Source organism: Erpetoichthys calabaricus, chromosome 3 (genome assembly GCF_900747795.2).
Source record: "Erpetoichthys calabaricus chromosome 3, fErpCal1.3, whole genome shotgun sequence".
NCBI lineage: Eukaryota > Metazoa > Chordata > Cladistia > Polypteriformes > Polypteridae > Erpetoichthys > Erpetoichthys calabaricus.
The window spans coordinates 37,873,872-37,890,146 of NC_041396.2; the positions used below are offsets into that span (position 1 = coordinate 37,873,872).

Below are 16,275 nucleotides of genomic sequence, written 5' to 3' on the forward strand. Positions count from 1 at the left end.
ATAAAAATGAGAAAGGGTGAAGTTTCTGAGGAAAGCTATAGAATTACTCCAGCAAACAGGGACGCAAAGGCTCTGCTTAGAATAAAGAAAGGAATCTCTACAGTCACAGATGAGAATTGCTAAATGGAAAAGAGAAAGAATGTAACCTATACATGCAGAGAGAACTGTGACATTACAGAAAGGAGTATGGTCTCTAGAAAGTTTTCCATGCTGAGCACAGTACAGCTGTTCAGGAAAAAAAATCCCTACAAGCAAAAAGCATTACAGTGGCACACAAGAATCTAGACTCTTCAGGCAGGCAATCTATACAAATATATTGAGATATACAGGGTACACTACAAGCAGGAATATCATAAATTAAACAGGAAAGTAGCAAGACGAGGGGAGATGCCAAGATGGACTGTGCCTTATATACAGAGGAAAGCAGCTTAACAGGTCCACCACAAAGTCAATAAAACAGTGATAAACATATTGAACCAAAACATGATAATGAAAAAGCAAAAGAACAATTTTAAACAGAAGATGGCCACAAAAAAGAAAAAAAAAAACACTACAATAAGCCCTGCCAGTTCAGTGGGCACCCAGTAAGGGCATGTTAAGAAAAAGCATCATTTGGTTTACTTCACCTTAAAGGTTAAAGCAACATGCAAAAAAAAAAATGTCAGCAAATAGGGAAAGGCAGACCGACTTCAAGAATGGCACTTGTAGCTCACCACTAAAACAATGCTGTCCTGGAAGGACACAAAACCCTGATTCCACTGTGGGCAAACAGGCAAAAGTGGCAAACCTTGGGCAAAACAAAAGGGATGCTGCATCTGCAAGACGCTCAAGGCTTGATGAAAGGTGCGTAACATACAGTACGGAATGTCTACCATCCCCATCCCATCTTCCCTCACCACCCACCCCATCCCATCCCAACCCCAATTCTCCCCAGGGGAGATAAAGTGCCCCCTTGACAACAAGATGTCCAGAGGGACAGTCATGTGTGCCAAAACTTCCAAGAGCTGACCTGAACACTGGAAAAATCCTTGGCACATGAGTCACAACAGAGTCCATCCTCCCCTTCCACTGTTACACTGGTAGACGAGCAACAAGGAAGGAAAAGTTTTTGTTGTTGCTGTGGGTTGTTTTTTTTTTTTTGTTTTGTTCTTCTTGCCACCCTCATTAGTTGTACCAGCTCACTCACAGTGGCAAGTCAGTGCTGTTGTGTCGGGTCTTCCGGGAGGTACCATCATCACGAGGCAGCGCCCTCTGCAGGCTAGACATGGCAGCAGTCTTCTTAAGATCAATAACCGCATAGAACTCACTGCGCCGGGAAGGCTGACTAGACTGGGGACCACCACAGGCTAGTGGCAGCTGTTTATTGGGGACTGACATCCCGCGCTCAGAATTTGCATCAAGATCTACTTGGATATAATTGAGTTGCCGCTGCTGAGGAGAGTCACTGCTCATCCCCCTTCGGAAATCAAAGTTGAACACTCCAGCATTCCCTGGGCAATCCATAGTTCTGTGGTGCCTGCGAGGAGGGCACACAGGTCTCCGTCCGCCATGCTGTATACGGTCTGTATTAACATAGTTGCGCAAATCACTCTGCCCTCTGCCTTCTTCATGGTAGCCATTTGGGGTGGCAGGGCCCTCTGAATATTCATCATATTCCTCTTCCTCATACTCTTCTTCATCCTCATCTTCTTCATCTTCCTCATCATCTTCCTCCCTCTGTAGGGCTCGGTACTCCCAGACAGGTGGCAGTGATGGCAGATTCTCATAGTTGAGGAGTGCAGTTTTCCTGTGGCCTGGTCCTAGTCCACCACAAACACTGCCAAAGCCCTGTGCGGAGGCAGAGGGTAATGACAAGGGACCATCTCCACCACTGCTGCTGCTGCTGGAGCCACCAGAAAGTGAGGCACTACCAGGACACAACTTCAGACGGTTATCACCACCCCGCCGCAGACCACCACCAAGGCCATTAATATTTTCATAGGTAAGCTGTACCCCTTGGCAGCTTTCCTGATGGTCATTGCTACTGTTGTGATGGTGTAGGTGGCATGAGGAGTGTATGTGGTGGGGGTGGGGAGTATGAGAATGAGGCCCATCTCTTTCTGTACCCTTGTCTGCTGGCAGATGAGAGTGATGGTGGCTATGCAGCTGCTTGGCCAGGGTTTCCCTTTCCATCAGCCGTCTCTGAGCAGGTGTTGGACCCAGAACAAACTTTGCTTCACCAGAAGGAGCCTGCAAGAATACCTGGGGGTTTCGTTCATCCAGAGAGTAGCAGTGAAGCCCGGAGTGACCACCCTGACCTCCTCCACTACCTCCAGTCCCCCTAGATATGTCAGGATAAGGATTTGGTCGAACCTCTGGTAAAGAGTGGACACAGTGTCGCCCACGGCCTTCCCCATCCACATCAGAGGTATTCACGTAGGTATGTGTCTGAGAATGGAAATTAAGAATAATAAAAGAGAGAGAAATGTTTACAGATCAGCATTACTACTGAGGAGACATAAACACAGACTTACCACCAGCTTAAATCAGCACATGACTACTAAGAAAGCCCATGTTGAAAAGTCATCCACTAAATGGTATTAATTATGCCCCCTGCTCACCTGGTCCTCCATGCTGACATGCCGGTGTACTTGGTCCTCACCCATAGAGGGATGGCAGGTGTTAGCCACAGCAGAATGAAGTGCTGCAGGGTGTGTTGTTCCATCTCCCGAAACTTGGAAACCAGGATATCCATTTGGGAAGCCAGGAACAGTATAGGCTGGAGCTGGAAGTCAAAATGCCAAATGGAGTTAATGGGTGTTTTAGCCTGTTAAGAAATATGAAAGCCCACACTAGAACTTCTAGCTTCCAGGTAGTAACTGAGATATGCATGAGCCTACTGTTAGATAATTCTGCTTCACTTAGCAAGTTTAAGAAACTTTCTGAGTATTATTCAACCCTACTCCTTTAAGACTGCACTGCCCCAATAACTCTCTTTCCCACATCAGTCCCTCAAAGGATTTGCCTATGCAGTCTACTAGGGACAAGACTGGATGTGACTGACTGTTGGGGGTCTGCGGAGTACGTGGTAGTTCCAAGTCTTGGGAGTGGCTGTTACGTGTGATGACCACAGGCTCCTCCACAACGTTGATGCTGTTGCACTGCATGAGCTCCTGGAGAAGATTGAAGATCTCTTCAGCTCGAGAGCACTTGAAGGCAAAGATTCCTGAAAAAAGAAAGCAGTGCTTAAAAAAAGATGCACTTTAATTATTTATTTTATGTAAAACAATATCTAGCCAAACTAAGGTAGAGTGGGTGAAAAAGAAATTAAAGTGAAAGGAAATCCATTCACAATGCAAGCGGTACAAAGTTTAAGAGATAAGCATTTAAGAAAAGTCTCATTCCCAGCTTGCACTGCCATCTAGTGGCTTATTGCTGAACACACACTGTAAAAAATAAATCTTGCATGTGTGAAAATAATAAAAAATAGCTAACTATACGCAAAATAATCATTACTTTAATTAATAAAAATGGGTTTTACCCTTTTTATTGATTATTTAATTCTAATTCAATAAAAAAATTATGAATAATGTTAACTTATTATTTTTCTTAAAATGTAAACATTTTTTATAACTTATTCTAAGTAAAAAAACTATACTGTGAATTGAACACATTTAAGTTAAGTTAAATTTAATGATACTGCACTTCCTCTCACATCGAAATGTAATGACACGGCACTTCCTCTCACATCGGTTTCTTGGTCTTTACAACAACACATTCAGCTGTAACGCTTATCCATAATAAGAGTTATTTTACTACGAATGTGTAAGTATAAAGCATATTAATTCCGTAATGAATAACTAGTATTTCATTTCGTATAGTTACAGATGTAAGCATTTGTTATTTTCACGAAACCTTTCCCTTCATGTGGGAAACATGGCGGGCAAGGTAGCATCTTTCTAGCAACCTACCTCGTTGGTTTGCTTTAAAAAGCAGGCACATTTCTCGGATAGTTACATATGTTCATATTTTTTTTTAATCGTTTAAAATTTTATTTTACACAGAAAAAGAAAATGACACTTTGAGATACGTTTTAGAACGCTATGGCGTTTGTCCTAAACTATGACCTGTAAACAAAATAAAAAGACGTTTGCCTAACCGTCACGGTATTATTTGACTTCTTATTTAATTAGTGTTCTACATAGGTAATGTATTTACTGGTTAATTTTTAATACTGTGATTTATTTAGCGATGTTTGATTTCCTACATCCTATTTTATTTCAGGAATTTCGCTATCGCATACTGAGAAGTAGTGGAAAAGGCGGCCATTGATTTAAGCGGATATGTTGGCGTAAATGCAGGACATGTTTGAAGAGCGCCATCTGTGTCAGGATTTCACTCTCTACGTTTCCTTCCCGTTTAGCACTCATTCCTGGGACATTATTTGATTGAGATATACTTTTTGAAGAAAGTTTAAATAAAGAAAAGAAAATTTTCATTGACATTTGAATGTCAGTAATTCAGTAAAAATTATCCTCAGACATTTGATTTAATTTTCCTTTGAAAATACAACTCCGTTGTTGTGACTGTCTGTGTATGTTCAAATAAATAAAGATATATGGAATTTTAGCATGTATTTGTTATACAGTCGTTACTGTCCAGCGTTGCATTATTACTCTTTTTTTTTTAGTACTGTAATTCAAATGAAAATCGGAGTAAAATAAACCATTTTTGCCACTACTTATATTTAATCAAACTCATTTCTTTTAGGTAAATTTGAGTAAATTAATAAATTAAGTTTACTCAATAGTGCAGTATATTAAATCTACTCAAAAATATTGCTTGTAATTTGTTGCCTTATTTTTTTTTTTAAGTACTTTTAATGCGTTATTTTTTACAGTGCAGTAAGAAACATTTGAGAGTGAGAGAAACTATACATGTGTAGGATTAAGAATCCCTTACTATTACTAACAGTAACCTGTGAAGCTTTTAGACAGAAATTTTGTTATGTCAAACCATGAAAATAGCCACAATGCCAAACATAATGTAAACCCAAAGTCTGCAATGTGCACTTTAATGACATCTGAATTGCTTGACTTGTAATTTAAACTGTGGAGCAGAGAGGTAAATCAAGGAAAAATGTGCCTTTGTCCCAAGCATTATAGAGAGCACGGTATTTGCCAAACGTGAAAATTATTCATAGAATTCTTATTCATTTACAAAGTACTTATCTCATCTGTATCAATTTCAATATCATGCTAGCAAGCTACCCAAAGTAAACTCGACATCTGTTATATCTAAGAATTTCACAAACTTACATATTTGGTATCAATTTATTACAGAATCCAGCAATATTGGATTCTTATGAGTCTAACTGTACCCTGTTCCAGGGGTCTGTTCTTATGACTCTAATGAAGCTTTGGTTACATTAACGACATTGCACCCAAGAAACTTTGTGAAATGTTTCTAAATTTTTTTTAATTATCTTAGGTTGCTATAGGACAGCACGGTGGCGCAATGGGTAGCGCTGCTGCCTCGCAGTTAGGAGACCTGGGTTCGCTTCCCGGGTCCTCCCTGCGTGGAGTTTGCATGTTCTCCCCATGTCTGCGTGGGTTTCCTCTGTGTGCTCTGGTTTCCTCCCCCAGTCCAAAGACATGCAGGTTAGGTGCATTGGCGATTCTAAATTGTCCTGTGTGTGTGTGCACGCCCTGTGGTGGGCTGGCGGCCTGCCCGGGGTTTATTTCCTGCCTTGCGCCTCGTGTTGGCTTGGATTGGCTCCAGCAGACCCCCGTGACCCTGTAGTTAGGATATAGCGGGTTGGATGATGGATGGATAGGTTGCTATAATAGAAATGTTTGCCCAAATAAAAAAGTAACATTTCTCACCTTGGCCTGTTTGGCAACGACGTCCACTCTCAAAGGAGAAGAGGTTAGAGTCATATCCATAGCGTCGCAAGCAGAGGTAAGGCCACCTGATGGCATCCCGTTTGCGAGTGTGCAGAAGGAGCTCAGTCTGTGTGAGCTCCATTGTGCCTGACCCCAGTTCATTTCCTTCATCATCCACATTTGCCACCTGGCACATTTATTAAAAAAAAAAAAAAAAGTTTTCAAAGCCTCCCCTTTGTTCAACAGATATCTTCTACCATTACTCTTTTACTGCTTTATAATTATGATTTTAATAAATTCAATCAGATTTTCTAAGTCCCAGACATGTGCTTAAGATAGGCCTCACCTTGAACTTTGTTGGGTGGTTGTCTGGTATTGCATCTCTGTAAAGACAACTCCAGCAGCTCCCCATTGCTTTAGCACGCCAGCTGACACCTTTAAAGAACAAAAGCATAGGTAAGGATTCAGAGGCAACTGAAATAGAATAAATAATGAGATTGAAAAATAATTACCAGACTGATGAAACTCTTAATTTTTTCTCCTCAAAAATATTTGGATTTTTTTTTCTTTTCAATTTGGACATTTTTTCCAAGTGTTTATTTCCACATAACCTTGTTTTCTTCTCCAAGCTTAAAGGCTTAAAGATTACACTAGTGGGCAACCCTGAATTTGCTCCATTTAAGTTAGTGTGCACAAGAGTATGAATGTTAACCAGAATACAAGAATGCAGGGAAAATATTAAATACTTCACACGGATAGAAACAGAAAGTTAATTCAAACGTTGTCTTTGAAAGCTGTGCAGCATCAGAGCTGCTATGTCACCTTACTTTTCTTACCTCTCTGTAAAAATTCAAATTTACCTACACTCCACTTAATTTGTTCCTAATTAACCTCCATATAATCCCATGAAGAACACAGTACTTAAAACTGCATTTTTAAAAGCCTTACTGACTCAACATAGTGCAAGTGGCTATAAACTAAATGGCTGAAGAGTTTGCATGGTCCTGTAATGTACATGTTTTCAAATTTCACCCCTGTCTATTAAAAAAAAAGTATTCAAACTTTAAAATAAAACCAAGTACTAGGTCATTTCTTTAAAATGTAACTGAAGAAAAACTACAGTCTCAATATTACCTATTACTGTCCAGAAGTGAGGCTTTAAACAATAAATGCATCAGTTTACACCTAAATATACAAAATAAGTAATCATTTTGGGGGTGAATCAGAACTGGGTTCGCTTCCCGGGTCCTCCCTGCGTGGAGTATGCATGTTCTCCCCGTGTCTGCGTGGGTACCCTCTGGGTACTCTGGTTTCCTCCCACAGTCCAAAGACAGGTAGGTTAGGTGCATTGCCGATTCTAAATTGGCCCTAGTGTGTGCTTGGTATGTGTGTGTGTGTATGTATGTGTGTGTGTGTGTGTGTGTGTGTGTGTGTGTGTGTGTGTGTGTGCGCCCTGCGGTGGGCTGGCGCCCTGCTCGGGTTTTGTTTCCTGCCTTGTGCCCTGTGTTGGCTGGGATTGGCTCCAGCAGACCCCCGTGACTCTGTAGTAAGGATATAGCGGGTTGGAGGATGGATGAATATAAGCATTTGCTTATTTGCTTAAACAAATGCAATTGAGCAGTGGAGCGGAGTATGAATATCTTTACAACCTTAGATGGCTTGTCTTATACCTCCATGGTATGACTGGACTATTCACAGACTGACCACATTCATGAGTATTTCCATATTTTTCTCATGTGGCATTTTTTGTATCTGATTCCTCCTGTGTTGTACTGATCAATCTCAAATATTTATTTTATATGGATTTTAACATATTGTATAATTAAACATAATCCTTCTATTATTCCAAACATGCATCATTCAGTGTGTTTACATGCACATACATAATTGTTTTAAGTTGAATAATCAGTGTGGTGGAGGGCTAGGGTCTTTACTTGGCTAGGATGCCTATATATTGGAAGGGCCAGGTGAGAGAACATATTCCGAGTACTACTTCCCTTGAAGCGATAGATGGCAGCCACCCTGGGGCAGGGCTCCATGGGAATTGCAGTTTGGTGCAGCCCCTTTGGGTTCCATGGGCCCCACCAGGGGGTGCTGCAGGTACTTTTGAATGCTGTGTGGCAGCACAAAGCTGGGACCTGCACTTTTATTCTTGTAGTGACCCGACACAGCAGAGCGAGACACGCACATGTGGCAGCACAGCAGCATGCACTGAAGCCATACTAAAAGTAGAAAAAGCAAAAAAGAGGGAAAGGCTCACTGAAACACCGCCCCCGCGCCAATGGGAAAAAAGAAGGCCAGGCGAGGCCCAAAGGCAGCGGACGGCCACACGCACACCATCGCCAATGATGATCGGCTTGGCATGCCAGGAAGAGGCCAGCCACCTGGAAAAAAACAGGCTCTAGTGGACAGGATCCACAATGAGGTAGGTGCTGGCCACAGGGATGACTTGCCCCGGGAGTGTTTCATGTCTGTTCCTACCTCGAATGTCCAGATCCACATCTGTGGTGAAGCATGTCGATCCATGGGACGACAGATGGGCAAGCTAGAGTGAGGAGAGCGATTATGATCTGGGCCCACTGCTCGCCAAAAGACAAAGGCTAGAGCAGTCTCAACCCGATAGAGCAGATCAGAGGAGGGATGGTGGAGGGCTAGGCCGCACTCCCTGATGCAAGTAAATGGGTAGAGGGCGTGTGCCAGAATCCTGCCGGTAAATTAGCAAACGTGGAGCTGGCAAGCACTCACCCTGAGCCGAAAATGACACCTGACAAGGCCTGTACAGAAGGCATGCAGGCGCAATGGCCTTTGGCTGATGGACAAGGATGAGTGAAGCCCGAGTCCACGTCCAGCCAAAATATATAATCTGGTGTCGGCTGTATGTGAGCTGAAGAGGGTACTCCAGTCCGCGCAGTCTTGTTTGCAGGTAGTCCGTCTTCCCAGGCAGACGATGGAGGGCTTGGAGAGGATGGCAGAGGAATCCCTGAAGATGGCATCAGAGTATTTAAGGAAGCGCGGCTCAGGATTCTCCACCTATGTAAATGTGGCGGTACAGGTGAGTGACGCCCATACCATACAGCAAAGAGAGGTGCAGAACAAAGGGGCCCTGAAAGTAAATAATACCAGGTGCCAAGTAGCCACAACCCTTAAGAGTGGACGTGGAAAAACAGCATAGGTGCACGAAAGGGGGCAGCTTGTATGTGCCAGTGGCCAGAGTGCACCACCCCAGTTTCACATAAGTCAAAGGGAACGCAGACAGCACAGGGTCTCTCTTCTTGCCATAGGGAGATCTAGACTGTCGCTGCATCCCAAAACACAAGGAAGACCCGGAAAAGGAAGATCAGGTCTCCAAACAGTGCAACATGTGAGCAGGGGTATTTAGAAGCGCCAACCTTGGCTAGGTGCAAAGCGGAGCTGGAATTCCCATCCAGCTTTCATTCCTGCCAGTCATGGGCACCAGGGGGGTACGGCGATGCTATGAGTGTCCTTCTCCGGGTAACAGTTGGAGGTGCTGTCTATTCAGGACACTGTCAGATGGCAGGAGACGGCGTCAGTGCAGCGCCTTCCCGCTCCTATCTTGTTTTTTCATTTCAGGCCGGAGGCGTGGACTGGATTATGTAAACTCTCCATCCTGGACAAAGATAGCCCTCACGGGATGGGGCGCTTCGCCCCACAAGGTTCAGCTGAGGGAGGGGCAGTGTGACCCTGGCCGGAACTCCTCTATTCTATACTGAAAGGACTGGGGGGAAAAGAACATATTCAGAGCATTACCTCCCCGGGAGCTATAGATGGTAGCCACCCTGGGTTGCAAGGCGGTGCCTCTGACTCCCACAGGGCTCACTGGGAGTTGGAGTTTGGTACAGCCCTGTTGGGATCTGTGGGCACCTCCAGGGATTGCTGAAAGTACTGTGGCTTGCTGAAAGCCTTGTGTGGCAGCAATTCCACCGCTGCCGGAAGAAGGTCATCAAGCAACTGGAGCACTTCCGGGTGCAGTATAAAAGGAGCCAGCCTCCACTATTCCAGGAGCCAGAGTCATGAAGAGGTGGACAAAGCTTGCTGGAGGAGGAGTAGTGGAGGCGTAGAGAGTGAGAGAAGAGAAAGGAAAAGAAGAAAGAGAAGTGTGTCTTGTGTATTGTTTTAGTGCTTTGAACTGTGCTGTCTATGTGAGAAATGAGGGAAAGCATTTCCCACAATGAAAACATAAAACCATGTGTGTTGAACTTGTGTCCTGCTTCTGTCTGTGTCAGGTTTGGGTGGCAGGAGCACCCTCTCCAGGCCACATCTTTAAGGCAGAAACCCGGTTTCTTAAAAATGCATGTTTAAATGTGCAAGTAATCTTCTGGAGTTCTCCTCTGTAAAAATATTTTGACGTCATTAAACTGTTCACAAAATGAGTCAGCATCATCAATCATCTGTATGATTCTGAAAATTAGCATAACGCCCAAGATTATTTATAAAACACAAGAAAATTAAGTGTTAATTTGACTAAACATACTCTTTTCTGCTTGGCTGTGTGATTGAGCTCTGCAAAGGATCCTGTATGTGTGCTTCTTGCCTTACACCCAGGGCAGCTAAAATAACAAGTAACCTAACTATATAACACATGTTACTTTTAATGTGTTACCCTACTGCTCTCAAGATTTTGTTGCACTGTACGGTCAGCTCATCAACCTAAATGTAACAATTTCTGGATTATTGAGACAGACTATTTCAGCCAGGAGAAGGAATGGTGCGATCTCCCGAACATTTGCCTCTAGAAATTTATTTTTAGAATGCTTCTAACCATGGCTTCTGAAAGCATGTGCGATATAAATACATGTGCAAGATGACAGGGTGCAACGGACATGCACAGACTACAAAATCCTTATAGGTAACCTGGTTAAGGGTTTATACATATGGCCCCAAAATCAAGGTTACTTGCAGAGAAATCTACTTCTGTTAACCAGGTTTCTCAGAAGCCAAACCCTAAATTATCTAGCCAGAACAAAGGTTTATATGGGTTTTAGAAATCAGGTTTCTGTGAATAATTATACACTGATTGCAAACATGTTAGAAAAAAACTTCTGTAGGTACTGCTCATTTTGTATTAGAATTGAGATTTGAAATAGTAATTTTCACTGAATATGTTAACAGCTGTGGTAAATTTTTTAATGTAAGTAATGATACAGTGGGTACGGAAAGTTTTCAGACCCCCTTCAATTTTTCACTCTTTGTCATATTGCAGCCATTTGCTAAAATCATTTAAATTACTTTTTTCCCTCATTAATGTACACACAGCACCCCAATATTGACAGACAAAAAAAAGAATTTTTGAAATTGTTGCAGATTTATTAAAAAAGAAAAACTGAAATATCACATGGTCCTAAGTATTCAGACCCTTTGCTCAGTATTTAGTAGAAGCACCCTTTTGAGCTAATACAGCCATGAGTCTTCTTGGGAAAGATGCAACAAGTTTTTCACACCTGGATTTGGGGATCCTCTGCCATTCCTCCTTGCAGATCCTCTCCAGTTCTGTCAGGTTGGATGGTAAACGTTGGTGGACAGCCATTTTTAGGTCTCTCCAGAGATGCTCAATTGGGTTTAAGTCAGGGCTCTGGCTGGGCCATTCAAGAACAGTCACAGAGTTGTTGTGATGTCACTCCTTCGGTATTTTAGCTGTGTGCTTAGGGTCATTGTCTTGTTGGAAGGTAAACCTTCAGCCCAGTCTGAGGTCCTTAGCACTCTGGAGAAGGTTTTTGTCCAGGATATCCCTGTACTTGGCCGCATTCATCTTTCCCTTGATTGCAACCAGTCGTCCTGTCCCTGCACCTGAAAAACATCCCCACAGCATGATGCTGCCACCGCCATGCTTCACTGTGGTGACTGTATTGGACAAGTGATGAGCAGTGCCTGGTTGTCTCCACACATACTGCTTAGAATTAAGGCCAAAAAGTTCTATCTTGGTCTCATCAGACCAGAGAATCTTATTTCTCACCATCTCAGAGTCCTTCAGGTGTCTTTTAGCAAACTCCATTCGGGCTGTCATGTGTCTTGCACTGAGGTATGTGTGGAGACAACCAGGCACTGCTCATCACTTGTCTAATACAGTCCCCACAGTGAAGCATGGCGGTGGCAGCATCATGCTGTGGGGGTGATTTTCAGCTGCAGGGACAGGACGACTGGTTGCAATCGAGGGAAAGATGAATGCGGCTGAGTACAGGGATATCCTGGACAAAAACCTTCTCTAGAGTGCTAAGGACCTCAGACTGGGCCGAAGGTTTACCTTCCAACAAGACAATGACCCTAAGCACACAGCTAAAATACCGAAGGAGTGGCTTCACAACAACTCTGTGACTGTTCTTGAATGGCCCAGCCAGAGCCCTGACTTAAACCCAATTGAGCATCTCTGGAGAGACCTAAAAATGGCTGTCCACCAACGTTTACCATCCAACCTGACAGAACTGGAGAGGATCTGCAAGGAGGAATGGCAGAGGATCCCCAAATCCAGGTGTGAAAAACTTGTTGCATCTTTCCCAAGAACACTCATGGCTGTATTAGCTCAAAAGGGTGCTTCTACTAAATACTGAGCAAAGGGTCTGAATACTTAGGACCATGTGATATTTCAGTTTTTCTTTTTTAATAAATCTGCAACTATTTCAAAAATTCTTTTTTTTGTCTGTCAATATGGGGTGCTGTGTGTACATTAATGAGGGAAAAAAGTAATTTAAATGATTTTAGCAAATGGCTGCAATATGACAAAGAGTGAAAAATTGAAGGGGGTCTGAATACTTTCCGTACCCACTGTACATTACAGATAGTCGGACTAGTTGGACAAAAACTAATTCATTGAAGACAGACTACCCAGTCTACTGAAACACTGTACAGAATTAGACATGATTCTTTTTGTCTGAAGTTTATACGCTATTGTACAGTACTCTGTATCAAGAAAACACTTTCACTGTTGGCAGATACTTTTGAGGTAAGAAAAACAGTAATTCTGAAAAAGAATCTATTTAAATACTGGGTAGGCAGTGCTCTAACATAGCAGTGTTAAAAATTTCCCCAGCAGAAAACATGGAGACTGGACACTGTTGGATCTAAACTTATCACAACATGACAAAAAGGAGGGGAAAAGCCATTTTTATAAAATAAAAGAACATGACCAGAAAGTTGTTTGTTTATAAGAATGTTTGATTAATATAAAGTTTTATTTTTATGCATCAGTTGCCTCTCACTTATTAAGCAATCTGTAACTTACATAAAACATTCCATAATGAAAACCATCTCAAACTGCCGGTCATCTTTAGTATGGTATAATTCTCTAGAGACATACACATTTCTAAATTAAATGACATGTTTTGGGGCCATACAGCAAGTAACCAGTCAATATTAACCTTTAAAATCTGTACTTTTGAGTCCAACTCATTTGCCTGTAAGTCACAGTTTGTTAATAAATTAACTCTGGCTCAAGAGATGCCAATGGGCCATAAATCTCCAAAAAAGGTTATCTACATGTGGCTCATTCTTCAATTATATTCTGGTACAGGTCACAGCATGTCAAGGCATCTCTTACCCAGTCGTGGCCATCAGTGGGACGAGATCCCCGCTTCAGTTCCTGAATCCTCTACTGGGTGTCATGGTGTAAAGCAACGTATCAGTTCAAACTGCGTATCCATGGCAACTATGCAGCTTTCATCTGTGAGCAGAAACAAAGACAAGTGCATTAATGTTCTAAATCCTTGGTCTGACTATCACACCAAGTACAGAAATGAAGAAGCAGCTGAATAGTGTAGCACACTTTCATACATGGGTTACCGAGATCATCACACCAAAAGGAATGTAATTGGTATATTCTGTAGTTGGACACAGACAGACCTTCAAGGAGGACAATTAAATAAAGCAGAATTCCAGTGTGTATCATAAAATCAATAATGATTTTGCATGCATATGATATGGTGCCTCCTGTAGCCTCCCACTGGACTGGAAAAAATTGTACTGCAGGAAAGACATGAGTGCCAAAACAGGAGAATCTTTCTAAAAACATTTAATCGAACGAAGATGTCATTCCAAGCAGGGAAACTAACTGGACTTGACCACCATGCTGTAAACTGAAACAAATATGAAAAGAATACATGCCACAGACAAGCAACATCAGGTGCTGGCAAAATGGGACAGTACAGTCATGTTCCAATGTATTTGGAAGGAACTGTCAGAGACTGTATGTTGAAGAGAAATGTTTAACTGTCATAGGCAAAAGTTTAATTTTACTGGTAATAAATTGTGATTTACTCATAATGGCAAATCTTTGCTATTAATACTCTCTGCATTGGGGGGTCTGACTATAATGCGTAGTACAGCTACACTTAACTGGCTGGGCTGTTTAGCACTCCTTCAAACATTGATAACTTTAAGATACTAATTCTTCTCAATTTGTTTTTCTCCTTGATTATTATCTTTACTGACACTAGAACAGGGTCTTCAATATTTAACTGCATCGTGATGTAATTTGGGGCAGAGGGGGGATGGGGTTGGTGGCCTAAAAAGTAAAGTATGCACACAGCAGTTGGATTTTTAATTGGACGTAATTTTATTTTTCGCTGCTCCACTACCAGCTAGTCTTAGCTCAAAATATAGGGACATACTCATAAATTTCTATGTGCCCATTATATGGTATTTTTGTGTTTCTCACTATATAGAATTTTTTATGTTACACACTACTTTGTGTTTTTTTAGTATGTTCTGGAGAATCACAGGCCACCTTGACGAAGTAGTACACATGCATGGACCAAACTTTCAAGTACATAAAGTAGAATTTTTAGCTTGCCAAAAATTGTGAATAAGGGCAAATTTTTAAGTTAACTGTAAACATATGAAATAATATTTTGTCATTCCCATATATTGAACTTATCATAAATAAAAATTAAGAGTGGGGATGACTCTGGAGGAATAAACTGGCTACAGCTTTTGGTTACATAACATGTGACGACCAACTTTCTTAGATTACTGATACAGTATAACCAATGGACTAATTCTACTTCTCATTTATCTATTTTAGCCAATAAAAGTATCTGACAAAGGGAATGTTCATGTTCCCACCAAATATTGCTACATATATATATATGGAAGCAAAGGTCTGTGATACGGTTTGCATATTAGCAGCTGGAGATCCACAAAGGGAGAAAAATTAATCACATATCAAAGTAGTTTTTATTCCTGAGCTTTCAGCCCCTACCAGGAGCCTTCATCAGAGGATAATGCTTAGACTTACAAGAATCAAAGGCAATATACAGCACAATTAGTTGGGGGCGGGGATTGGGGGGTACAGGTCGTAACGTTTTATTTATTATGAACATGTTCTAATTAAGTTTGCATATGCTGGGTTTATGTCCAAATGTCTGTTAATGGCGTTTTTGTCTGATAGCCAAGATTTAGCCAGTTCTCTGGCACTTTTAGTACTGGCCTTAAATCTTACTTGTACATTGTCCCACTTAAACAAACGTATGTCCTGTTGATTTTGTATGTGCATAGATCCGCGATTGTGAGTCCTTCCTTGTCTGCATAGCATTCCTTACGGTATACACTAGTGGTCAGGGTGACGTCGTTATTTCTTTCAATGGAGATATCCAGGAAGCTGATGTGTCGGTTCATTTCTTTTTCCATGGTGAACTGGATTGCAGGGAATGTTGTGTTGATATGGTTGTAGAACTCATTCAGCTGGTCATTTTTTAATATGACGAATGTGTCATCTACATAGCATATCCACATTTTGGGTGTGAAATGGGTGTGAAATGGGATAGAGTCACATTTTTGAATCTCTGCATTACCAGTTCCGCTAGGAGTCCTGATAGCGGCAATCCCACTGGCATGCCTTCTTTTTGAATGTAATATTTGCCATTGAAATGAAAGTGAGTTTTTTGGCAAAGTGATATTAGGTGCATTAAGTCTTCAGTGGATAGCTTAGTTCTTGTCTCTATAGTGGGGTCACTATTCAGTCTCATTAATAGTGTTTCTGTGGCTAGATGAATCGGAATCATGGTATATAGCGACACAACATCGAACGAGACTATGACCTCATCTTTGGCGATGGATACATCTTTCAAGCGTTGCAATGCCAACTCAACGCTGTTCACCGAATATTCCAAGTCATAAGTTAAATGTTTGAGTATCTGGAAAAAATTCTTTTTGACAAGTTGTAAGTTGGTCCACCTATTAGGCTGACCACTGGTCTGAATTTCAGTGGTGTTTTATGTATTTTTGGGAGTCCGTAAAATTCAGAGCAGTTAGCATCGCTGCATTTCATTTTGTAATAATTCTGTGCATCTAGGCGGTTGTTATTTCGGAACTTGGTCAGAGTGGTGTTTATTCTGTTAAGCGTGGTTTTATTTGGGTCATTATTCAGCTGTTGATAAGTGTCAGTGTTTGAAAGCATTTCTTC

The 16,275-nt window shown here is 41.8% G+C and overlaps 1 protein-coding gene across 1 annotated transcript in view; it reads right to left on the bottom strand.

The window, feature by feature from the left end:
• Positions 1-12: 12 nt before the first annotated feature.
• frs3 (fibroblast growth factor receptor substrate 3) overlaps positions 13-16,275 on the bottom strand; it is a 30,294-nt gene continuing 14,031 nt past the window's right edge. The window contains exons 2-7 of the mRNA XM_028796623.2: positions 13,414-13,536; positions 6,211-6,299; positions 5,865-6,051; positions 3,044-3,205; positions 2,601-2,764; positions 13-2,427 (exon numbers count right to left, since the gene is read on the bottom strand). Coding sequence (XP_028652456.1) covers positions 1,183-2,427; positions 2,601-2,764; positions 3,044-3,205; positions 5,865-6,051; positions 6,211-6,276 — 1,824 coding nt within the window. The 5' untranslated portion in view covers positions 6,277-6,299; positions 13,414-13,536 and the 3' untranslated portion in view covers positions 13-1,182. The remainder of the gene's footprint in view (positions 2,428-2,600; positions 2,765-3,043; positions 3,206-5,864; positions 6,052-6,210; positions 6,300-13,413; positions 13,537-16,275) is intronic.